This window comes from Nomascus leucogenys, chromosome 3 (assembly GCF_006542625.1).
Source record: "Nomascus leucogenys isolate Asia chromosome 3, Asia_NLE_v1, whole genome shotgun sequence".
Lineage (NCBI taxonomy): Eukaryota > Metazoa > Chordata > Mammalia > Primates > Hylobatidae > Nomascus > Nomascus leucogenys.
In genome coordinates, this window is record NC_044383.1 from 46137255 (window position 1) to 46163686 (window position 26432).

Here is a 26432-nt window from a genome sequence, read left to right on the forward strand (position 1 = left end):
CTGGCTAAAATGGTGAAACCCCATCTCTACTAAAAATACAAAAATTACTGGGGCATGGTGGCACACGCCTGTAATCCCAGCTACTGGAGAGGCTGAGGCAGGAGAATCACTTGAATCCAGGAGGCAGAGGTTTCAGTTAGCTGAGATTGCACCACTGCACTCCAGCCTGGGCAACAGAGAGAGACACTGTCTCAAAAAAACAGTAATAATAATCAATGACATGACAAGCGGACATCAGTCCTTCTGATATGATGCACTGAGAAGGATGTATCACTTACGCAGTGCTCTTGTCAAAAGTGTTTAATCTGAATCTAATCCTAAGTAAAAAATATCAGACACATCCAAAAACATTCTGCAAAAAACCTGGCCTAGACTCTTCCAAAACGCCAATGTACGAAGGACAAAAGAAAGGCTGGAGCACTCTTTCAGGTTAAACGAGACTAAAAGAAATGCAACCAAATGCAATGAATGATCCCTTATTAGATCCTGAATCTTACAAAACAAAGCAAACAAAAAACAGCTATAAAAGACTTAAGACGTGAAAATTTGAAAGTTGACTGTACATTAGAAAATATTGTGATATATATGATATACATAAATATGAACTATAGTATTCTGTATTGTGGTTATACAAAAGAATGTTCTTGTCCTAGATGCATACCCAAGTATTTAAGGGTGAAGCATCCTGATGGTGGGGGCGAAAAGGATTATATACACACAGTGGACAGAAAAAACGGCTCCCATATGTCCACATTCTAATCCCTGACATCCTGTGAATATGTTACCGTACCTGATAAAAGGGAATCTGCCAGTGTGATTAAGTTATGAATCTCGAGATGGAGAGATAAATCCTGGACTATCTAGGTGGGCCCAGTGTAATCAACAAGTATCCTTATGAGAGGCAGGCAGGAAGGACAGTTAGAGTTGGAGATGTGCCCATCAGAAGTTTGAGTGATAAGAAATGCAAGCAGCCTCTGGAGATCAGAAAAAGCAGGGTATAGATGTTCTCCTAAAGGCCCCTGAAAGAATACGGCTCTATTGATACCTTGATTTCAGCCCTGTAAGATTCAATTTGAACTTCTGACCTCCAGAACCATAAGATAAATAAACTTATATTAAGCCAGTAAGTTTGTGGTAACTTGTTAGAGCAGCAATAGGAAACTAATATAGTAGAGAGAGTGATAAAGGAAATGTGGCAAAAAGGTTAACTGGTAAATATAGGCGAAGGACATATGAGTGTCCACTGTAAAACACAGAACACAATTTCTCATGAAAACTGTTATAAAATAGTTGCTAGGACTTTGGAAACCCATTTATTCTCTCTGAGCTTTGGCTTCCCGTAAGAGTAATCTGGGATTATATCAGCTCTATAATCCCTTCCAAGCAGTAAAATTTGATGATGGGTTAAAAGTAGGTCTGTACATGGGGTGATTTAGAAATCAAATCATCATGGAAAAAATGTTTCCAGAGTTTTTTGAACCTAAACTATTTACAAGTAGGTGGGACCAATCTGAACTTTTAATCTCTTTATTTAAGGAAAATTAGGAGCTAGTCACAAAACAGTTTATGTTCCCTAATTACTCATTTTCTGAAAAGCTGCTTCAAGTAACCAAATGCAAACAAGCAAGCCAAAAAAAATTTTTTTTAAAAAAGCAAGGAAACTGCAAAAACAATACTTACCTTTGCATCATCTATGTCAAAAACATCACACCAAGGAGATTTAACACCTTTAATTGCCAGGTCAAATGAACAGGTGAAAAAGGCTACTTGAATTAAATCTGGGGGGAAAAAAAGGTAAAATTTTGTGGGTCATTATTTTCTGCAATTTTTCAAAGGCTAAATATCTGTAGAATGCCATGTGTTGTACAGCTCAATAAAATGGACATCTTCAGTTTGGGGAAGAAATAATTTAGTTTCTTCCTGGCTATCAAAGAATTAAGAGACTTGCTCTGTATAATTTAAGGGTGCAGAACTGAACTATCAGGAAGAAACCATGAGGAAGTATAAATTTCAGTCCAATAAAACTAAGACATTTTCTGTAATTGGTAACTTTTTTCTGCCGTTTTTTTTTTTTTTTGGACAGGGTCTTGCTCTGTTGTCCAGGCTAGAGTGCAGTGGTGATCATAGCTCACTGCAAACTCGGATTCCTGGGCTCAAGCAATCCTCCTGCCTCAGGCAATTACTTGGTAAGAGCATATTTGCCTAGCAATATCAACAAAAAGTATAACCCAAGGACTTGCTGTATAAAACTTAACATGATTTTGTTGATTTTAGATGGTTCAAGGAGGGGGGGGCTAAGGTTATAAAGGTTTTAGTACCCAAATTGAAAATTACAAATAACAAAGTACATTTATTAAACAGTTTAAATTATACAATTCATTTTATAACTAAGAAGCAGCAGTAAGTACAGAAGATATAAAAGGAGAGAGAAGTCTACAGAGATAGAGAGGGAAGGAAGTGCAAGGTAAGTGAGGGGGAAGGAGAAAGGAGAGACAGCCAAGGAGGAGAAGCACAAAAAGGGAAAAATCACACACTAAAGAGAGAAATGTTGGTACCAACATGAGTTTTTCAAACTTAGCTGCTCAAATGATTTCGGAAGTGGATTTCAGAATAAGTTATCTAGCAGTTTTACACTGCTAATTTGCTGATTACATTACTTTGAGATACATATGGGTATTGAAGAGAAGGGATAAGGGAATGAATGCTTGGGCTATAAAAAGTAGCCTTTGTTAGTAAATAAAAACACTGCTGCTCTCTAGTAAATGAGAAATGGGTGATATTTAATGCTAGAGAGAAAAAAAGTCAACTGCAGTGGTTGCCTCCATTGCTTTGATTTTTCTTTAATTTACCGCCTTACCTGTTTTCCTAAAGGAAAATGGGACCAAAAATCAACTGACGTTACACGCATTTTGCACTAGTTCTGAGTTTAAAGAATTTCTGAGGCAGTATATAATACAAAAAAAAAATGTATTTCATTGGGAATATACAGAAAAGCCATTCAAAACTTCGCTTATGTAAAGAAAAGGTTTTATAATCTCAATACCTGATATAATATAGTGGCTTGTAAGTACCAGGTACATTTGATGAAAGGACCTGGCTTATTTACACTCAAAGCTCTAATTCTGAAACTATAGAGTCAGTCCACATGGTATATTCTTTAACCGGAAGAGAGTTTACTGGAAAAAAAAAATTCACCAAAAAACTCTTCAGAGTACAGCCAGAAAAAGCATCAGACGAAGACAGGCTGAGACCTGACTTTACCACTAATTATCCTGGGTAAGCTCTCTTTAGTGTCAATTTCTCCACTTACAAGGTAAAGAGGTTAGATACACTATCTTATTTAAGTTATAGCTCTGACTTACCTGTTATGACCCTTCTGATTTTGTGGTCAATCTTTCAGAAACTCAAAAATATTTCAGGTAGATAAGAAATTTAAATATTTAAAAAAACAAAATAGACCCTTTCCCTCCACTCCCCTGAGAAAAAAATAAAACAACAAAAAAAGGAAGACAATAGGAAAATATAATGATCTTGGGGTGGGAGGATTCCTAGACAAAATACAACACTCAGAAGCCATAATGCAGAGACAGATATGGCTATGTAAAAGATGTAAACTTCTGTGCAATCAAAGGCACCATCAACAAACCTAAGAGATAAGCAAGAAATTAAAATATTAGCAACAGGCTGGGCGCGGTGGCTCACGCCTGTAATCCCAGCACTTTGGGAGGCTGAGGTGGGCGGATCACAAGGTCAGGAGATCGAGACCATCCTGGCTAACACGGTGAAACCCCGTCTCTACTAAAAAAATAGAAAAAATTAGCCGGGCGTGGTGGCGGGCGCCTGTAGTCCCAGCTACTCTGGAGGCTGAGGCAGGAGGATGGCGTGAACCCGGGAGGCGGAGCTTGCAGTGAGCCGAGATCGCACCACTGCACTCCAGCCTGGGTGACAGAGCGAGACTCCATCTTAAAAAAATAAAAAAAATAAAAAAATAAAATATTAGCAACATACAACAAGCAAAGGGTGAATCTTTTGTCAGGCAGAATTAAAAGATATAATTAATATATCCATAATACATAAAAGGTATTTGTGATTCATAAGAAAACAAAAATAACCCAATCGAAAATGAACAAAGTTATAAGGGGCAATTTTTAGAAGAAATGTAACTGGCTACTAAACATGAAAAGATGTTCACTTTCAGAAGTAATCAAAGAACTGCAAATTAAAGCTAGATACTATTTTTCATTAATCAAAATGGCAAAAATTAAAATGACTAATAGTATCTACTGTTGGAAGATATGGGAAAATGAGCATTCTCATATACTGTGGATATAAATTTTTACTACACCTTCAGAGAACAATTTCAAAATATATGTCAAGATGTAAAATATTCATGTGTGTTAACCCAGCAATTTCACCTGTTTATCTTTAAAAAACATTTTTAGAAATCTATTTATTTATTTGGAGACCAGATTACGAGACTGGCTAACTTTTGTGTCTTTGATAGAGGCAGGGTTTCACCATGTTGCCAAGGCTGGTCTTGAACTCCTGGACTCCAGTGATCCACCCACTTTGGCCTCCCAAAGTGCTGGGATTATAGGTTGTGCCACGGCACTCGGCCTCACCTATTTTATCTTACAAATAAACTCTCAAGTGTAAAAAACAGACTACAAGAATGTTCACTGTAGCATTACCTGAAAGAGTTAAAAACTAAGAAAAACTTCAGTAGGAAAATGGTTTCTATAAAAAGAATTTGGACTGCATTAGCAACAGCCTCTTACAGCAGTAAAATTCGATGATGGGTTAAACAATTTAACTAGCATTGACTTACAAATCGAGTCATTCATATGTCCCATGAAATAACACAGGATTTAAAAGAATGAGACAGTTCTATATTTGTCTAGAGACAAATATATTGTTAAGTAAAAATAGTAAGTTACTGAAAATACATATAGCATCACCCCTCTATGTAAACAAAAGGGTATTTAAATAGCAAAAGCATTTATTGTTTTGCTACCAAATGCTTTGTATGAATTAATCTTATATAATCTTTGCAATAATCCTACAAGACAAGAATAATTCCCACATTCATTTTACAGAAAAGGAAACTGTGGCATAAAGACATTAATAAACTTGTCAAAAATCACAGTTATTCAATAGGACAGTAGAGTCAAGATTCAAATGCAAATAGTCCAATTCCAGAATCCATTATTTTAACCAGTATACTTAATATTGCTTCCAAAAAGAAGTTGCTGTCAGTTACTTCATCAGTAAAATACATAATTCTTGACCATTCAGAGACTAAACATAGTTTTAAAAAATCTTTTTCAACAGCCTAACTGCCTACTAACAGAATAATGGCTAGATATTGGTATAGACATAGAATGAAATACATACATTTAAAATGTAGGACTAGAATTACAAACATTACATCAAAAACAAAAAGTTGCATAAAAATAGAATTTTGGACTGGTATAAACTTTGATACCACTCTTAAAAGTTTTAAAATCTGCAAAACAATATCCCATTTATGTATAAAAACTGGCATGGGATAATATAAATGCTCAATTCATGACAACAATTACCACTGGTGAGAAAGGAAGAAGAATGGGATCCAGGAATGGGACCAGTAGACCTCAATTTATTTAAGGCAAGTAACTGAAACACAAAGTTAAAATTTAGTAAAACCAAGTTGTGGGTATAGGGATGTTTCCTACATTAGCCTTTTTTGTTATTTTAATATTTGAATTATTTCCCAATAAAGTAAATAATTTTTGAAGCTCCACAGGCAATGCCAATGTACTGCCAGTTTGGAGAGAGAGAAAAAATTCAATTTCAAATGCTAGTCTAGGTATCTTCTTTTTGATCCTTATAAAGCATCCAGGCCCTGTGACTGATAAATTCTAATCTATTTTTTCCCCAACATCTACTTCCAGTCTTTTGGAAATTAATTCAGAGTATAATGTAATCTACAATCTTTGCATGTATCTTTGTCAACATCTACCCTATGGAATATAAATTCCTACAAAACAGAAAAAAATCTTATTTTCTTAATCTCCCGTTGCTAGGTGACCATGTGCCCTGGTTTTCCACCTGCTTTCCTGGCAAAATTATTAATAGCATTCCCTTTCACTTTCGAAAGTGTCCCACCAGTTTGGATGGTAAGTTGCATAGTCAGCCCATCCACTGCAATAACTTATGATAGACATGACTGCTCATCTTCTCAGCATTGCTACATATAACTCAAAAAACATGATAGTACTTTGCTTTTCACTTTCTAAAACTTACCCTCTTACACATTAACAGGTACTTTTGAACTGCTTCAAAAGCTAAAGAATTTATATGATTTTTCCATTTGTATCACTTTATGAGGGGGAAATTCAGAAAAGATAATTTGTTTTAAAAATAATGCCTACAGTTGAGGCTTTATATTACTCTGCCCTCAAAAAAACTCCAGAATATAACTAGAATCTTGTACATTAATTTAAATAACACTCAAAGAAGAATATGAATCTAAAAATGGTAAATAGTAAGCACAAGGTATACAATTTTTTTGACCCAGAACATATTATTTTCTTAATGTAAATCAATTATGGGCCTTTAAAAAAGATTGTTTCCTTATGTTTTCATTTTCACAGTTCAAAATTACTTAAACTGTAAGTTCAAATAAAAGACAACAGACATATTACCTGCATTTAAATCATTTACTGGCACTTGCAAAGTAGCTGCAACTTTTTTTAAAATGTTCTGCATTTCTGGTCCAGTTTTGAAGGCTTCCACGTGATAAAGAGCTGTAGCATTTTTTTCTACTTCAGTTAAAAACTTCTCACAGTGATCAAAAAATCTCATTAGTTTATCATTAACTGTTGGAGGTCCAAACTCCATATCTGAAAGAGAAAAAAAATTATATATATATTTGTAAATCACTGACATAAATGACAGTTTCAAATTATTGAAAATGTTAAGCGTGAAAAAGGAACACTAACATCTTACTAATCCGCACAGCTGAAATAAGCACATATTGATGAGGAACCTCATAGGGTAAAATTATTCCCCATTTATAATGGCTGTAATGCATGAGAATAGCTAGAAAAGGCTAAAGAAATAGAGACTGAAGATTAAATGTGTTGTAGAGATGCTACGCAATGAAACTGCATCATACATTAATAAGTACTGTTTCTGTCAGGCACGGAAAACTTTAGAAAGCAAACTAAAAATCAGCAAAGTTTCTACTTACAAGGTGAGAGAGAATTCAACACATGGAATCTATTTTTTCACTCTAAGCCAAAGTCTAAACAGAGTATTTTATTTTCTCAATTAAGCTTCCCAACTCTGTGTTACTTTACAAAGATTCTGCTTTGGACAAAAACTACTGACAGCAGCACAAAACGCACTGATGTTTTGGGTCTCCTGTGCCTCACTGTGCTGGGCCTGTGACTTGGTTTATCTTTTAACTGAAGCCCCAGATAACTTTCTATTTAAAATTTAATAAATTACATTATGCCCCCAATTTGGCAACAAATATGTATTGGAGAAGCATTCATAATCATGCTTCAAACTACTGCTGTGCCTTTTAGGTTTTTTTCAGTCATATTCAAAACACACATTTTTCAATCATTTCTCCAACAATTTACCATGAAAAGAACACCAAGTATATCATTTTTGTATATAAAATGTGACAAAATTGAATATAGTTTTATCTGGGCTTTGGATGTGTATGCAAAAAAAAAATCAATATGTATGTTTAAGTGTCTCTCTTGAAATGGATAATTCTGCCCACTTTGTCAATTGGATTGCAATTCTTAAGAAAATATCTTGACTAGGAAAATAAGCGAACTTTGTCACCTTTTTTCTGTGGCCGCTAAAATATAATTTCCCAAGTGCATCTGGGTATTTTATCCTTGTTACTATCTAATTATTGCTAGTCTTTAAACAAAAACAAAGGCATTGTTCTGTTTATACAAAACTACAAATCTACTTCAGCAGACTCCCTCAAAAGACCAGATGTACATAATAGGCAAAACTATTGTCTATAGAGAATAATAAAGTGGCTAGGCAAAGGGTTTACTATCTGACATTGAAAACGGTCAGGAGTGGGCTTATTCAGAACTGTAGTATTTTCATTCCTGGCTCTGTACTGAGAGTCAAATGCTAGTCTTCGCAATGCCATCGGAGAACAAAAATTCACTTGTTCCAGGAAGTCGCTATAGATATTGCGTTATATTAAAATATGTTCTGCTTTCAACATTCTGTTAATTTAACAGATTTATGAGGAATTTTCACTCATGTTAATGGAAAAAGTATATATTTAAAAAAAAACACAATTCAGCAAATAATTAGACACAAGTCAGCTAACTGAATTACCCACAATAACATGACACAGAATCAGTGGAGAAATCCCTTACAGATGGTTTCACTGTTCAACAGCTACAGAAGAAATTACAAACCAGCCTACTTCTAATTTTTCACTTGGGCAATGAAGCTAAACAATAATCCTCACTTTAATTCTGGCCTTAAAAGTGATCAAGAAACTATTAATGCTTGCTCATCTCTGTGGTACAAAAATGTTACATGTTTTTATTCTTATTAGGTATGCTATTGGACAAATGGAAGGAGTATAGCATAATGGCTAAGAGAACAAGCTCTGAATCAGATTTCCTGGGTCCACAGCTAGCTGTATGAAAATGGGCAAATTATTTAATGTGTTCGTGTATCAATTTCCTCATCTTTGAGATAAGGGGAAAATACTATCAACTCCAGACTGTGGTTGTAAGGATTTTGTAAAATAAATGTGAGGCATACCTGTCATACAATAGGCATGAGGTGTATGCTATCATTATTATTTGTAACTATTACAACATTTTCTAAGAGAAAAAGAACCATCCTAGGAAAACAGAAGACTTGGATTCTAGACCTTAGAGAATGACAATTAAGAAGGCATACTCTTGGGCTCGGGTTCTTCACCTGTGAAATAACGAGGTCTTACTAGATGATTTCTCAAATTTCGAAAAAGTGTCATTAATGGAATAAATGAGTTGTTACTGCTTGTGACCACGGACCACAGCTACAATGATGGGAATGATACAGTAAAAACACGAACAAAACAGAAGAAAAAAGGACACAAAGGCTTGAGATCAGGTTCCTAAAACAGGGTGTATGTCTAAAACTGTCATCTGAAAAAGATGATGAGTTTAAAACAAAAAAAAAGAAATAAGGAAAAACTAGTATCGGAAGCATAGCCCGAGGAAGAAAATTCTAGATTCTCTTTTTTAAAACGTGCGCCCAATTGTGAAACTAGACGCCAGGGAAAGGGGAAGGGACGGGTTGGGGCAATTCAGTTTGGGAACGTGAGCGCAAAAATTGCGGGAGACCTCGTCTGTCCCCTTTCCTGTTGGATCCCCAACTCTACTAAAGCAGGCAGCCTGTACAAGGTGCTGAATTTACACCTGATGAATTAATAAATGAACATACGTGTAAGGGGAAAAAGAGATAGCCAAGTCTGTAATATCCCTCGACAGGGAGGACGTAGCCCGAGGGATGATGGCTTGGGAAAAGAGGAAAGAGAACTGGGGGCATCGGAAAAGCCCAGGGTCTGGGGGAGGCGGGAGAGGATCCAAGGCGGGTGGGAGGACCGGGACAGCACACGGGCCACCCCGGGGGTCACCTGCGACGTCGGGCGGCGGCAAGCCAGGGTGGTAGTGCTGCCATAGCCCCTGTAGGAAGGCGGCGCTGCTATCCATGCAGCGGTGCTTGGAACTGGTGATGAGCCGCAGGCGGCCGCAGTTCTCACGGCTGAAAAGGGCCGGGAAAAGCGAGGCCAGACGCAGCGCCAGCTGTCGCATATCCTGCCGTCCCTTCTCTACTAGTTGCCCGTCCATCCAGTCCGCGTACCACAAAGGCCAGTCGGCCAGCGCTGCACGCAGGTCGCGGCTGCCGGTACCACCGGCCCCGCCATCCCTGGACCTGCGTGCCTGCAGCAACCCATGCAGCTGCCTCAGCTTGCGGATCTGTTTGGCCGTGGGGTAGCGGGTGCCGTGGCGAATGAGGGCGACCAGCTGCACCGGGGTGCAGGTCCCCTCCAGCAGCTCAGGGTCCCGCCAAGGAGCTTCGGGGCCCGACAACAGCACGGGGTTGACATCCTCGTAGCGAGTCTTGGTGCCGAAATAGGGGCTGAGCGACGAGGCCACCGGGTCCCTCGGCTCTAGATGAGAGCAGCGCGCAAGCGACGAAAGCAGCGCCGCAGCCAGGGCCGCGGCAGGCGCTACGGAGGTCCGGAAGAGGCAGCGGGGCGCGCGGAGCATTGTCGGGACGGTCAGTGGAGGGCGCCGAGCCGGCTGCCAATGCCCAGCTTCCGGCTCCGGAGGGCAGGGGGCGGGTCTGGAGGGCGCTTCCGGCCGGCGGCCCTCGGGATGCGCTTCGCTGTCCTCGAGGAGGTCCAGCCCCTGGCGGTGGGTCTTGCGTCCCGGCGGAAAGCTCCGAGGAGCCCTGTAGACTTGTGGCTCGGGTGGAGCCGGCGGAAAACCCCGAGAAGCTTGAGACAGCCGTGACTGAGGTGGAGCCGGCGTCGCTGCCCTGGAGCGTGGGCGAGTTTCCTCTTAGCCGGAGCTTCAGGGATTGACTCAAAGACTCCTCCGCTTTTTTAGTTGTTTTGGGTGTGAATAAAGCCCGGACTAAACCTTAGTCGCCCAGACTAAGCCTTAGCCTCCCAGGCTGCCAAAACAGCACAGCTTTTACAGATGACTCTTACATCACCATCCCTACTCTGTGATACTGTGTTTTTCAAAGTTTAGTGCCTGAACCATCAGCATGAAATCTGCCTGAGACGGTTGTTGAAAATTCACATCGCTGGGCCTTGCGGCAGGATGCCTCTTGAAGCCCAAGGTTTTTGTTTTGTTTTATTTTTTTCCATTCGAGTTTGAAAATAAACAGGATACAGTAAAGCAGAGAACTTGGAAAGGGGCTTACATTCTGCAGGAATTTAAGTCCTGAATCTTTGGTATAATCTTGACCTGGACTACCAGAGCTAACGCGGACATCAGTGAGACAGCACCCTAAAAGTTCTGTGCTGCTTGTTCCCGAAGGCTTAGCGAGTAAAGACATAGCAATCTAGAGAATTTGGGTGCATTGAGTCATGGCCCAACAGATTTACTCTATTATTAAATATGAGCTAATCTGCTTTGCGAAGCAAACATGCTCTGTATTTACCACCACTCCAGATCCATACGTTCCTCCCATGTACTTACATACTCAAATCAGCAGCAGGGTTTTTTAATAGGTTATTGCTCAGAATCTTTGACCCCCAAAATCATAAATCTGAACAATACCTTGTTTTTTCCCACTTGAACTCCAGTTTATATGCCAGCTGGGGAAATAATAAGTATTACAGAAGTCGTACGGTGATCCAGATTTAAGGAAATTGGGACCCCGTTTTCGTAAGTTAGCTTTTCCTTCAAAGACACCATTTCATTGCTCTTTGTAAGCCCATCACCATCTTTACTCCTTTTCTCTTTAAGTGTCTCCTTGGTTTAGAGAGGTGTGCCTCTAAGTTTAGGCGTGCCTCTAAATGTTAACCAAGAAGAAACGGGGCCAGCCTATGAATGCTGAAAATTTGGAGACGTTCTGTGCAGGAAACCATCTTTAGGGCAACAGATGTTCTTTTTGATATGCTATTTTGTAGCATCTCAATGCCTGAATATTCATGGTCAGTGATATTTTTGTAGAACTTTGCTCAAATTAGCATTTAGTAAATATTCGCTCCTTCTTAAAATAGACATTCTAACCCGTATGCTCTATAGGCTGAGTCGCCTGATAATATTTCTAAGTGCATTCAGCGAGCATTTGTGCCAGGTTCATCTCACTGTATTTTGCCTAACATGCTTATTAATGATAACTTCTCACACCCAATCTTTTGAGTCCTAGGGGTTACCAAGTGTTCCCAAAGTTATTATTCACTTCTTCCTTATGAAGCAATCTTTAGAGACTCTACTTACAAAATGTATGGCACAGTACACATTTTTATACATGAAATTTACCCCTAGTTTGATTTTATTTTCCTTATCCTAATTCCTCATCAATTAATTTTATCCTGTTTTATACACTTAGGTATATCAGCTCCTAATTATTTTGCTCTTATGCCAAGATAACAATGATAAAGTAAAAGTAAGGAATGCCTCCATGTTTTTGGCTAGGAAAAAGCCAAATATAGTATAAAGAAGACAAAGAGTACTTAAGCTTTGGACCCAGACTCTAATTAGCTCTGCCGCTTATTAATTGAGTGACCCAAGTTCTCTGGGCCTTAGTTTTTTTTTAATCTGAAAATTGGTAATATTAGAACCTATATCATGGGATTATCATGACAATCAGAGATGATGTATTTAAAATCCATATAATAGGCCGCTATAAATGATATTTTTATCATTACTAATGTTCAGTGTTATTATTCCTGTGCTAAGATGCCTAGCTTTCTAGCAATTACATGGATTACACTTACTCCCACTAAACATTAAAGTGAATGACTTTCACAGGCAACACATGCATCAAAGATCATTTCATAACTTTTCTAATAATAAAAATCCACTCATCTCACTTAAAATGGATATCTTATTCTTAGAGCACTAAGCAGCCTTTGAAAAAATTTAAAAAGGTCACAGGCCGTGCTCATCATTTCATGCCAGACCATGTCTGAATTATCTGGGCACTCTGTAAATTGGATGCCCTTTGACATAGGTGCCCACTTGGTCCAATCATGTAGTACAGAGAAGTTTGCATAGTGCGAAACATGGCTATTCCTTTGCAGAGATCATGGGAAAATCGCCTCCCCTCATAAGAAATTGTGGGTATGGGAGCAATATATTTGACAAATCTAACACAATACAAGAGGCAGAAAGGAAAATTAATGGTTTAAGGTCCTTGCAGAGATGGGAGAGGATGGAACCAAAAACACAGGTAGAGAATTTGATTTGGGCCAGAAGGAGATGAGACCTTATCTTCTAAGAGAATGTTAGAAGAATGGGTGAACATGGGGATAAATTTGTAGATCTGGCAGGAGGGAGTTCATAGAAATCAAGCCTGATGGCCTCAGTTTCCACAGTAACATAGGAGACAAGTTTGAAAGATGGGGGGATAGGAATTAAGTCTTGAAATGTGAAAATGGTTTGCATTTGCAACTGAGAGAAATGGGAAAGTAATGGGAAAGGATTGACAACTAAGAGGAATGGGAGAAACAAGTAGAAGTTTGTATGGTCAGCTCTGGAGATCCAACTGAGAATGAATTGCTAGTGGTTCTGCAATTTTATTTAGAAGCAAACATTATCTGTTGTATTTTTTTCAGAGTGGAAAAGAAAAAAAGTTTAACTTGATGGTCCTACATTAATGGTTCTTGAGTAGAACTTCATTTCTAATCAATCCACTATATTAAAGGATAAGCTCAATTATTTTTGCCAGATTATCCATAGGACTTCAAAAGTAGTCATTCAGCTTTTAAGATTGCATGGTGTCAGCCAGGCGCGGTGGCTCATGCCTGTAATCTCAGCACTTTGGGAAGCTGAGGTGCGTGGATCACCTGAGGTCGGGAGTTCGAGACCAGCCTGGCCAACATGTTGAAACCCCATCTCTACTAAAAATACAAAAAAATTAGCTGGGTGTGGTGGTGGATGCCTGTAATACCAGCTACTTGGGAGGCTGAGGCAGGAGGATTGCTTGAACTTGGGAGGTGGAGGTTGCAGTAAGCTGAGATCACGCCATTGCACTCCAGCCTGGGCAATAAGAGCAAAACTCCGTCTCAAAAAGAAAAAAAAAAGATAACATGGTGTCATATATAGTATTTTAAGTTACAGCCATCTACTTTACTTTTAAAGAGGTTACTAAGATAGTTTTCTGGGGATGAAACAACAAAGGAAAGGAAACAGCTAAATTCTGTAGGGAAACAGCAAGTCTCTCTATGTAAGCATATACAATACTAAGAACATGGTCTCAGAAGTTAGACTTTCTGGTTTTCAGATTCCAGCTTCATCTCTTATTACCTGTGAAATATTTACAAAATTAAATTATTTTGCCACCATTCTTTTTCATTGTAAAGTGGGGATAATAACACCTAGCCATGAGACTGTTGAGAGGATTAAACGAAACAGCTTATATAAAGACTTTATATAGTTCCTGCCCCCAAATAAATATCAGTTGCTTTTATTAAGCAGAATTAAAGAGTTTCTTATTATCACGTCTCTCTTAATCAAATAAACTGACAAATAGTTTTTCATAGATATTTATTATAACTACATTAAGCAACGAACTTTGTGCCTATGCCAAGAAAGTTTGAGCTTTCTTATCTTTCTGCCCTGCTGTTGCATCATTCCTCTTTTAACAATTGCCAGATGTTGATTTAGTGTTTATTTGCTTTTTGTTGCAGTGGAAGCCAACAGAAGAGGGGTCCATGTGTACAGATAGGGCTGGAGTGATCCGCGTTCCAACAGCAGTCCCTTTAACCTCACTTGAATGTGGAGGCTGCACAGGTCACAAGTCTGAAGACTACAAGCTACCTTTGCTTAAAAGGAACCACACCATCACTGATAGCTAACTGCTAGATTGTTCTCCAGCATATTAGAGCTACATTGAATTGCTTGAGTTGTGCTTCAATTAATGTAGAGAACTTCACTGAACCACACATAACCATTGAAGTAACCTGCTGTTTACAGTCTCTATCATGCTCTTCCAAGAGAGTTATTTTACAGTGACAAATCTTCTCTTCTGGTGCCCTGACACATCCTGGGACTTTGATGTTGGTAATTCTTTCCCCCCAGCAAATGTTGGTTCTAAATCCACAGAACTACTTGAGAAACTAGATGCAAAATTGTAGTAGGTTTAAATTATCAATACTCTTTTTTTTTTTTTTTTTTTTGAGACAGAGTCTCTCGCTCTGTCACCCAGGCTGGAGTGCAGTGGTGCGATCTCGGCTCACTGCAAGCTCTGCCTCCTGGATTCACGCCATTTTCCTGTCTCAGCCTCCCGAGTAGCTGGGACTACAGGTGCCCACCACCATGCCCGGCTAATTTTTTGTATTTTTTAGTAGAGATGGGGTTTCACCGTGTTAGCTATGATGGTCTCGATCTCCTGACCTCGTGATCTGCCCACCTCGGCCTCCCAAAGTGCTGGGATTACAGGCGTGAGCCACTGCATCCAGCCTGTCAATATTCTTTATATGTTTGGCTATTCCCATTTAAAAGAGGGAAACTGTAGCTATACACTTTCTAGTCCTGTTCCATGGTGATTTTCCTGCACAAACCAACATTGTTGTTCAGAAATATAATTTCCCCCAGAATTATCCTCCATCCAAAACATATTGTTAATTCTATCACAGAGATAAATAATGGCTTTCCAAATCCTGGTTAAAAAAAACAAACACTCTCTTCTTCTCTATATTTTTCCAGAACAGGCATAAGTGATAGCAATTGTGTTTTACCATCTTAAAATAAGATGGTAAAATAAAACTAACATTTTTCTGAAATGTTAATTTTCTAGGCTATGGAAATCTTAGGATTCATAAAAAATGAAACAACTTTTTGAAATGTTAGTTTTCCAAAATTGGACAATCTTTTTGAGCCATTCTATCTTTAGGACTATTGGTTAGCTGACTTTAGAGCCTTTAATGTTTCCTTATTATTTCAAACAATAGAGAACTTTCTCCCCCCCACCTTTTGAGACAGGGTCTGGCTCCATCACGCAGGAGGCTGTCTGTAGTGCAGCGGCACAGTCTCAGCTCACTGCAACCTCTGCCTCTTGGGCTCAAGTGATCCTTCTACCTCAGCCTCCTGAGTAGCTGGGACTATAGGTGCAGGCCACCACATCTGGCTAATTTTAAACAATAGAGAACTTCCAAAATAAAAGTTCTTTATTAATTCTTCAAGAAATCTGTTTTTTACTTAGTCAATTAATGTCCATTTCATGTTGTCTCAATAGCCCATGTAGGAATCACTCTTCTTTCAGATTTTGTTCAGTTTTGTTGTATGTAGACCCATCTTTCTTTGATTGAGTTGCTTTGTCTGTATTATATATCAGTCAGTATTAAAACCCAAACAATACCTAAGCCAAAAAAGCAATGTAGGCACCTGTGAACTCACACACTTGGTTGCAATTGCTTCAGTAAAAAGGACAGTTTACACTCAAATTGAAGCAACCATTATGTTTCCACAAACAACATTCCTTATTATCCCACCTTACCTTTTCATTCTTACTTCCTATGCTGTCTAATCTGATTCGGTACAAGAGATAAGGCAGGTACTGCTAAATGATAACTTAGATGCAGGGCCCGTCATGAAAATATTCATCCCATATCTTACAGTAAGCAAACTACTAGCAACTGTTTGTTGAAAAGTATAAATGAATAAATGAAAATAGGACAGATAGGCAGTGTGGGAAGCTAAAATATGTAAGTGTTATTGCTTTGCTTTATGTGGTATAATGATCTCTCTCATTTTTTCTTCCCAGCTCTCCCAGGAAGTATGCAGAATAATATTTATCTCATATTGTGGATGTGGCAATCAAGACAGGCTAAATGCTTTAAGTCATCCAACAAATATTTGGTAGAACCAGTGCTAGAATGCAATAAATGGAAACAGAGTTATTTCAGTGTTTCTTTTCCTGATACTTGCTCTATTCCTGACAAATGAATAATGGCTTCAGAAGGTGTCACTTGTTGCTAAGGCTAAAAGGATAAATTTTACCTGTAATACTGTAGCACTTACTATTAGTTAACGACCCAGTATTTATTCTCTTTTTTTCTTTGGAATCTTTGGAATGTGTAAATATTTGCCTCCCAGGAAGCTCACTTTATCCTCTCCTCAGGAGAAAATCCTGATTTGGTCTAAACCAATCTTGGTAACTATCTTTCTTGCTGGTTTTGTTTTAGGAAAAGGCACGCAACTCAGTTCTAGCCAATGAGATATGAGGAGCAGTCTACTGGGGAGTTTCTGGGAAAGTTTGTTTTTCTTGTCCTAAGAAATAAACAAATAATGGGGTCACTGGATTGGAGATCCTATTGAGTCAAAGGAATATTGAATTTGACACAGTAAAATAGTCTGGAAGGAAAGGAAATGATATTCAGTAAATGAAATGCTGAAAATTGATATTATGAAGGTGGCGCAGTAGTTGTTATTGATTAAATGAAACAGTTGAGATTAAGAAAGTTTAGCCAGGACAAGTTATATAGCACAAATCATTTCAGGTAAGGAAGTTAAAAAAAACCCTGAGAAGCCAGGAAGTCCTGGCTCCAAACTTCTGCTCTTGCTGGACTTGAGCCCCATTAGCTTCTCATCTTCCACTAATCTATGCACCCCTCCTTTCCCACTCCTAAAAAGCCGAGCTCACTCAACAACTTTAATTTTATTCGAATAAATTATTTTACACAGACATTTTGTTTTTAGTAGATGTTATTAGTGATTAGGAAAAATGAAAGAGATTGACATCTTTCAATTGACAGAGATGCCAATAATTTTAAGTATAATTTTTTAAACACTTTGTTCTTAAAATGAGAGAAATGCAAGGAAGGGATCACTACCCTGGGCATTAGCATGTCCGAATATGATAACTAAACCTGCTGCAATTATCTTGCAACCAGAGAGGAGCTAGCTTGAAAATAAAGCCAAAACAGTGAGATGACAAGCAGAAAGTGGAAAGAACCTAAGTCGTTGATGATGCTATTGAGCTGATGAATTAAACCTGGAGTGTATCTTCCATGGGCTTCTGTAAGGAATTAAAATATTTTTACTGTTTAAACCAGTGTTTCATTGTTTTCTGCAGAAATCCTAATTGGCATAAAGAAACTATTGACCGATTAACCCCACTGGAACCTCACCTGACCCCTTAGGATGTCCTTTCATGCTTTTCTTAATTTTGTTGAAGTTACGTATTGAGAATAATAGAAAATGTGATTTTCTGATCCCATCTCCTTAGCTATGACCTTGTGTCTCTAGCTCATGATCATGGTTTATGAAGCATGGGAAGCACTGGGAAAAGTAGGAAGTAGGTAGGTAAGATGAGGTGTCTGATGATGGAGGTTACTGGGGTCAGGACAGGTGGGTAGGCAAGGTGAAGTGTGTAAGCTAAGCAGGAAATGAAAATGAAAATCAGAGAGAAGGTACCCCTTCAGAACAGATTCTTAGAAAGCCATTATTAGGAACATATGGGCCACATCTTTGAGAAGAGTTGTGGAATTCACATTACGGTAATGGCATCACTTAGATTCATGCTCTTCTCTCAGGGAGAGAAATCAGTATTTATAGGATATCAAAGGGTCTTCATCATGTGTCTTAGTCTGTTTTCATTGCTATAAACAAATACCTGAGGCTGGGTAATATATAAGGAAAAGAGGTTTATTTGGCTCACACAATTCTGCAGGCTGTACAAGAAGCATGGTGCCAGCATCTGCTTCTGTTGAGGGCCTCAGGAAGCCTCCATCATGGTGGAAGGCAAAGGGGAACCCATGTGTCACATGATCAGGGAGGAAGAGAGCAAGAGAGGGGAGGAAGGTATCAGATTCTTTTTAACAATAAGATCTCATGGGAAGTGGGAGTGAGAACTTAATCCCATGAAGACAGCACCAAGCCATTCATGAGGGATCTGCCCCCATAACCAAAACACCTCCCAGTGGGCCCCACCTCCAACATTGGGGATCAAATGTCAACATGAGATTTGGAGGAGACAAACATTCAAACTTTATCATTGTGCTTGTTTTCTTTAGAAATAGACCGAATTGATATGTTTCATGATGACATTATGATCTAAAAATGAGAGTTTATTTCAGTTTGTCCTGTATACACCCAAGAGGTCCAGGATATTATTCTGTCTGTCTACCACAAGTCCTGCAAACTAGAAGATGGCCTTAACATTCAATCTAGGGTGGTTCTGCCCAATGACCTTTTGTCTTTCCTCAGTGTCTTCCAAAGCACATAGTAATATTCTATCATGAATTATATGAAAGCTGTTTACATGGATTAAACAGTAAATCTGACAAACAGGCTGCTTTTTGATGACTCTAGACATATTTATTCTTACATTTTAGACATTTGAGAAAAAAGTCAAATTTCTTAATACTTTATGTTCAATTGAGTTTGAAGCCATAAAGAGGAAGGAAATAATAAGGATTAGAGCAAAAATAAATGAAATAGAGAATAGAAAAACAATAGAGTCAATGAAATAAAAAATTAGTTCTTTGAAGAGATCAACAAAGTTGACAAAGCTTTAACTAGATTAAGGAAAAAGAATACTCAACTACTAAAATCAGAAACAAAAGACACTACTACTGATTTGTAGGAATAAAAAGGATTGTAAGAGAATTCGTATAATAGCTATATGTCAAAAAATTGGATAACCTAGATGAAATAGACGAATTCCTAGAAACACACAAACCAACAAAATTGACTCCAGAAGAAAGAATAAATCTGAATAGATCTATAAAAAGTAATGATATTCAATTTTGGTTGAATCAGCAACCAAAATTCTCCTAATAAAGAAAAGCCCAGGAACTGATGACTTCGCTGGTGAATTCTACCAAACGTTTAGAAACGAATTAACACTAATCCTTCTCGAACTCCCCCAAAAAAGTTGAGAAACAGAACTCTTTCTGAGTCATTCTATGAAGCCAACATTACCCTGATACCAAAGCTAGACAGACAATACAAGAAAACTATAGCCAAGTGTCCCCTATGAATGCATTATAGATACAAAAATCCCCAACAAAATGCTAGGAAATTAAATTCAGCAGCCCTTAAAAGAATGTTACACCATGACCAACTGAGATTTATCCCAGAAATGTAAGAGTGGTTTAACATATGAAAATCAGTCAGTGTAATACACCAAGTAATAGAATGAAGAAGTGAAAAACTCATGATCATCTCAATTGATGTAGAAGAACATTTGAGAAAATCAATTCCTCCTTTATGATAGAAATGTTCAACAAACCAGGAATAGAAAGGAACTGTCTCAACATGATAAAGACCACGTATTAAAAACTCACGACTAACATCATTCTCAATGGGGAAAAATTTCAAGCTTTTCCACTAAAATCAGAAGCCATGGATGCCTGTGTTTGCCACTTCTATTCAACATAGTATTGGCAGTTCTAGCCAGACCCATTAGGCAAGAAAAAGAAATAAAATAAATCCAAATTAGAAAGGAAGAAGTAAAACTATCTCTATTTGCAAGTGATATGAGTGTAGAAAGCCCTAAAGAATACAAAAAATAGCCTCTGAAAGCTAATAAACAAATTAGCAAAGCTTCAGAATACAAAATCAACACACAAAAATCAGTCGTGTTTCTATACACTAACAGTAAAAAATCTGAAAAGGAAATTAAGAATTTTTTATTTACAGTAGTACCCAAAAGAATAAAATATTTAGAAATCAATTTAACCAAGAAGGCAGAAGACTTGTACACTGAAAACTACAAAGCATTCTGGAAAGAAATTAAAGTAGACTTAAATAAATGGAAAGAGATCCTGTGTTCATAAGTTGGAAGACTTAATATTGTTAAAATGACAACGTTACTCAAAATGATATGTAGAGTCAATGTAATCACGCTATTAAAATCCCAACAGCGCTTTTGGCAGAAATGGAAAAACCTATTCTAAAATTCATATAAAATTTCGAGGAACCCAAAATAGCCAAAATAATCTGAAGAGGAACAAAGTTGTAGGACTCACATTTTCTGATATTAAAATTTACTACATAGCTATAGTAATTGAAATAGCATGGACTTGGCACAGAGATAGACAATATAGACCAATGGAATAGAATCGAGAGGCCAGAACTAACACTCACATCTATGGGTAATTAATTTTCAGCAATAGTTCCAGGACCACTCAATGGGGAAAAGGACAATCTCTTCAACAAAGGGTGTTGGGGAAACTAGATATCCACAAGCAGAAGAATGAAGTTGGACCTATGCTTTTACACAATGTACAAAAATTAACTCAAAATGGATCAAAGACCTAAATTTAAAGCTATAAAACACTTAAATATTAAATGCTATAAAACTCTTAGAGGAAAACATATTGAAAAACCTTCAGGACCTTGGGTTTGACAATGGTTTCTTAAATATAACATCAAAAGTACAAGTGATGAAACAACTGATAAATTGGACTACATCAAAATTGTGTATCAAGTGACACTATAAAGAGAGTGAAAAGATAACACAAATATTGGAGAAAATATTTGCAAATCATATATCTGACAAAAAACTAATATACTCAGGTATTTCTTTATAGCAATGCAAGAATGGCCTAATACAATACTCAAAAGAATTGAATGCATAAAGAATCCTACAACTCAACAAATAAAAGATAAATAACTCAATTTTTTTAATGGACAAAAGACTTAGACACTTCTCTAAAAAAAAGACATGTAAATGGTCAATAAGCAACTCAAAAGATGCTAAAACCACAATGAGATACCACTTTGTACCTACTAGAATGGCTATAATTAGAAGAAGAAATAACTAGTGTTGTTGAACTTGTGGAGAAATTGGAAACCTAGTACATTGCTGGTAGGAATGTAAATGGTTTAACTGCTGAGGAAGATAGTTTGGCAATTCCTCAAAACGTAAAACAGAATTATCACCCAGTAATTCTACTCTTAAGTATATACCTGATATAGTTTGACTGTTTGTCCCTATGCAAATCTCATGTTGAAATGTAATTAATCCTCAGTGTTAGAGTTGGGGCCTGGTGGGAGGTGATTGGATCATGGGAGTGGTTTCTCATGAATGGCTTAACACCATTTCTAGCTGTCATCAAGATTGTGAGTTCTCACAAGATCTGATTGTTTAAAAGTGTGCAGCACCTCCCCACTTCCTCTCTTGCTCTGGCTTTTGCCATGTGACATGCCTGCTCCCACTTTGCCTTCCATCATGATTGGAAGCTTCCTGAAGCCTCCCCGGAAGCAGTGGCTGCTCTGCTTCCTGTACAGCCTGCAGAACTCTGAGCCAACTAAACCCTTTTTTCTTTGGAACTTACCCAGTCTCAGGTATTTCTTTATAGCAATGCAAGAATGGCCTAATACAATACCCAAAAGAATTGAAAACAACAAGACAACTTAAACAGTGACTTGTACACTAATGTTCATAGCAGCATTATTCACAATAGACAAAAGGTAGAAACAACCAAAATGTCTATCAAAAGATAAACGGATAGGCCAGGCGCGATGGCTCACGCCTGTAATCCCAAGTACTTTGCGAGGCCAAGGTAGGCGGATCACCTGAGTTCAAGAGTTCGAGACTAGCCTGGCCAACATGGTAAAACCCTGTCTTTAAAAAACAAACAAACAAAAAGATAAATGGATAAACAAGATGCAGTATATACATACAATGGAATATTATTCAGCCATAGAAAAGAAGAATGGAGTACTGATACATGCTATAAGATGGATGAACCTTGAAAACATTATGCTAAGTGAAATAAGCTAGACACAAAAGGATAGTGTATGATACCATTATGTGAAATATTTACAGTAGGCAAATTCATAGAGACAGGAGGTAGATTAGAGGTTACCAGAGGCGGGAAGGAGAGGAAAGTGGGAGTTTTTGCTGAATAAGCGCAGTTTCTATTTGGGGTGACGGAAGGGTTTTGGTAATAGATGGTGGTAACGGTTGCACAACATTGTAAATATAATTAATACCACCAAATTGTACAGTTAAAAATGATTAAAATGGCAAATTGCATATGTCTTTGTCTGTTTGTGTTGCTATAAAGGAATACCCGAGGCTGGGTAATTTATAAAGAAAAGAGGTGTATTTGGCTTATGATTCTGCAGATTGTACAAGAAGCATGGCACTGGCATCCACATCTGGTGAGGGCCTCAGGCTGCTTCCTCTCATGTCAGAAAGGGAAGGCAAGCCAGTGTGTGTGGAGATCACATGGTGAGAGAGGAAACAAGAAAGAGGGGGGTAGTGCTAGGCTCTTTTAACAACTAGCTCTTTGCCAGGTGAGGTGGCTCATGCTTGTAATCTCAACACCTTGGAAGGCTGAGGTGGGAGGATCTCTTCAGCCCAAGAGTTTGAGACCAGCCTAAAAAAAAAAAATCCCATAAAACCTAGCTCTCACAGGAGCTAAGAGACCAAAAACTCACTCACCTGCAACCCAGAGAGGACATTAATCTATTCATGAGGGATCTGCCCCATGACCCAAATACCTTCCATTAGGCCCCACCTCCAACATTGGGTATCGAATTTCAACATTAGATTTGGAGGGTCAAATACCTGGGCTACATACCCTTGTCTCTAGAAAAAATACATAAAATTTAGCTGGGTGTGGTGACACATACCTGTAGTCTCAGCTACTTTGGAGGCTGAGGCAGGAGGATCACTTCAGCCCAGAATTTTGAGGCTACAGTGAGCTATAATCATGCCACTGTACAACAGCCTGCAAGACAGAATGAGACCCTGTCTCTAAAAAAATAAAAATAAAAATAAATTAATTACTTTTAAAAAGACCTTGTACTGCAAGTTGGTAAACATAAGTACATTTGTTGGGACTATGAAATAATTCACCCACAGGATCAATGTTACAAACTGTTATTTGCATCTCAATTTAGTTTGTTCAACCCAGAATTCACATTTGCCATAAAACTGTAGTCAATGATTCAGTTAAAATACTGATAATCAAAGGGGAAAGCAACATATTGAATCAGAAATAGTTTTATTTTTATCAACTGGTGTCACCAAAGAAAAGCAAAGTTTCTCTAGTGTGGAACATGAGAAAATAGAAAGTTTTCTATTGATTATGGAGAAATTTCAGTTCAGTTTCTAGAAGGTTAAATGCCCCAGTTTCTTTTTTTTTTATGACTGTGTTAAACTAAATAATGGCCTCCATTATTTCCATATGCAAATCCTCAGAACCTATCACTGTTACATTATATGGCAAAAGGGAATTTGCAAATGTGATTAAGTTAAGGATCTTGAAATTGGGAGATTATCCTGGGTTATCTGATGTCCCCAATGTAATCACAGGGATCTTTATAAAAAAGGAAATGTGAGACAAAGGGAGAGAAGGTGATGTGTGAAGTAGAGGTCAGAGTGATGTGGGGGCTAGATCCAAGGAATGTGGGCAGCCTCTAGAAGCTGAGACAGACAGGGAAATGGATTCTCCTCCTAGAGCCTCCAGAAGGAAAGCAGCCTTGCCAACCCATTTGAAACTTCTATGCAATAATACATCTGTGTTGGTTTTTTTATTTTTATTTTTTAGGGACAGGGTCTTGCTCTGTTGCTCAGGCTAGAGTGCAGTGGCATGATCTAGGCTCACTATAGCCTCACCTTCCCAGGCTCAAATGATCCTCCTGCCTCAGCCTCCTGAGTAGGTGGAGCTACAGACATGTGCCACCACGCCTGGCTAATTTTGTTTTGTATTTTTTGTAGAGATGGGGTCTCACTATGTTGCCCACCCTGGTCTCCAACTCCTGGGCTCAAGCAATCCTCCTGCCTCAGCCTCCCAAAGTGCTGGGCTTATAAGTGGGAGAGCCACAGCTCCTGGCCCATCTGTGTTATTTTAATGTTTAAGTTTGCCATAATCTGTTACAGCAGCAATAAAAAACTAACAAAATGACTAATTTTACTTCCAAACCCATTGTCTCCCTCCCTTAAAATAATTTTATCACAATAACTATTTTTATATTACAGTCACACACCACATAATGATCTTTTGGTCAATGACAAACTTCATATACAGTGGTAGTTCCTTAAGATTACAGTGGAGCTGAAAAATTTTTATTGCCCAGATACGTCAGAGCTGATCATGGTACAACGCATTACTTACTTATTTGTGATGATGCTGGTGTAAACAAACCTACTGTGCTGCCAGTCCTATGAAAGTATAGTACATACAATATGTACGGTACATGGTACTTGATAATGATAATAAATGACTGCGTTACTGGTTTATGTACTTGCTATATTATACTTGTCTTATTATTTTAGAGTGTCTTTTTTATACTTAAAAAAAGTTAACTGCAAAACAGTCCTTCAGGAGGTATTCCAGAGAAGGCATAGTTACCATAGGAGATGGCAGCTCCATGCATGTTACTGCTCCTGAAGACCTTCCAGTGGGAGAAGATAAGGAGGTGAAAGACAGTGATATTGAAGACCCTGGCCCTGTGTAGGCCTAGTCTCATGTGTAATGTGTGTTTATGTCTTTTTGTTTTTTGTTTTTGTTTTTGAGACTAGGCCTCACTATGTTGGCCCACGCTGGAGTGCAGTGGCTGTTCACAGGTGCAATCATATTGCACTGCAGCCTCGAACTCCCGGCCTTGGACAGTACTCCCACCTCAGCCTTCTGAGTAGCCAGGATTATAGGCTTGCACCATAGCACCTGGCTGTGTCTTCATTTTTAAACAAAAAAGTTTGAAAGTAAAAAATAAATAAATAAAAATTTTTTAAATAGAAGAAAGCTTATTGGCTGTGTGCGGTGGCTCATACCTGTAATCCCAGCACTTAGGGAGGCTGAGGCAGGCAGATCACTTGAGGCTAGGAGTTTGAGACCAGTCTGACCCACATGGTGAAACTCCGTCTCTATTAAAAATGCAAAAATTAGCCAGGCATGGTGGCGCACTCTTGTGTCCTAAGCTGCTTGAGAGGCTGAGGCATGAGAACTGCTTGAACCTGGGAGGTGGAGGTTGCAGTGAGCCAAGATCGTGCCACTGCACTCCAGCCTGAACAACAGAGTGAGACTCTGTCTTAAAAAAAAAAAAAAAAAGAAAAGAAAACGAAAAAGAAAAAAGCTCACTGTAGTCTCCACCTCCTGGGCTCAAGCAATCCTTGCACCTCAGCCTCCTAAATAGCTGGGACCACAGGCACACACCACCACACCCAGCTAATTTTTGTATTTTTTGTTTTTGTTTTTGTTAGAGACAAGGTTTCACCATGTTGCCCAGGCTGGTCTTGAACTCCTGGGCTCAAGAGATCCTCCCACCTCTGCCTCCCAAAGTGCTGGGATTACAGGCGTGAGCCACTGTGCCTGGCCTAAGTGTACCACTTTATATCTTCTATAGTTTACTTTTACTGTACCTTTTCTACATTTAGGTACACAAATACTGACCATTATGTTACAATTGCTTACAGTATTCAGTACAATAACAGGCTGTCCAGGTTTGCAGCCTAGGAACAATAGACAATGCCATATATAGCCTAGATGTGTTGTAGGCTATACCATCTATGTTTGTGTAAGTGCACTGTATGATGTTTGCACAACGATGAAATCACCTCATGATGAATTTTTCAGACTATATCCTTGTTAAGTAATGCATGACCTTAATCAGGAATGAGTCAGAGCAGTATTGTAACCTTGATGAAGATGTTGATGTAGATAATACTCCCATTTACAATGCACTTGCCAAATACAAGGTATTGCCCTGAAAGCTTTACATACTTTATTTAAAAACATCTTACAGCCTTTTAGGTAA

At 38.3% G+C, this 26432-nt stretch overlaps 1 protein-coding gene across 3 annotated transcripts in view; it reads right to left on the reverse strand.

Annotated features, from left to right (window-relative positions):
• The window catches only part of MINPP1 (multiple inositol-polyphosphate phosphatase 1), a 48049-nt gene extending 37300 nt beyond the window's left edge, over nt 1-10749 (reverse strand). Inside the window, exons 1-3 of one of the 3 annotated variants that reach the window (XM_003255165.4) lie at nt 9662-10749; nt 6687-6884; nt 1681-1778 (exon numbers count right to left, since the gene is read on the reverse strand). In XM_003255165.4, coding sequence (XP_003255213.1) covers nt 1681-1778; nt 6687-6884; nt 9662-10298 — 933 coding nt within the window. In that variant the 5' untranslated portion in view covers nt 10299-10749. Of the gene's footprint in view, nt 1-1680; nt 1779-6686; nt 6885-6983; nt 7390-9661 lie in introns of those variants that run through there. The other 2 variants (XM_003255167.3, XM_003255166.4) reach the window with 2 other exon arrangements.
• Nucleotides 10750-26432: the final 15683 nt, after the last annotated feature.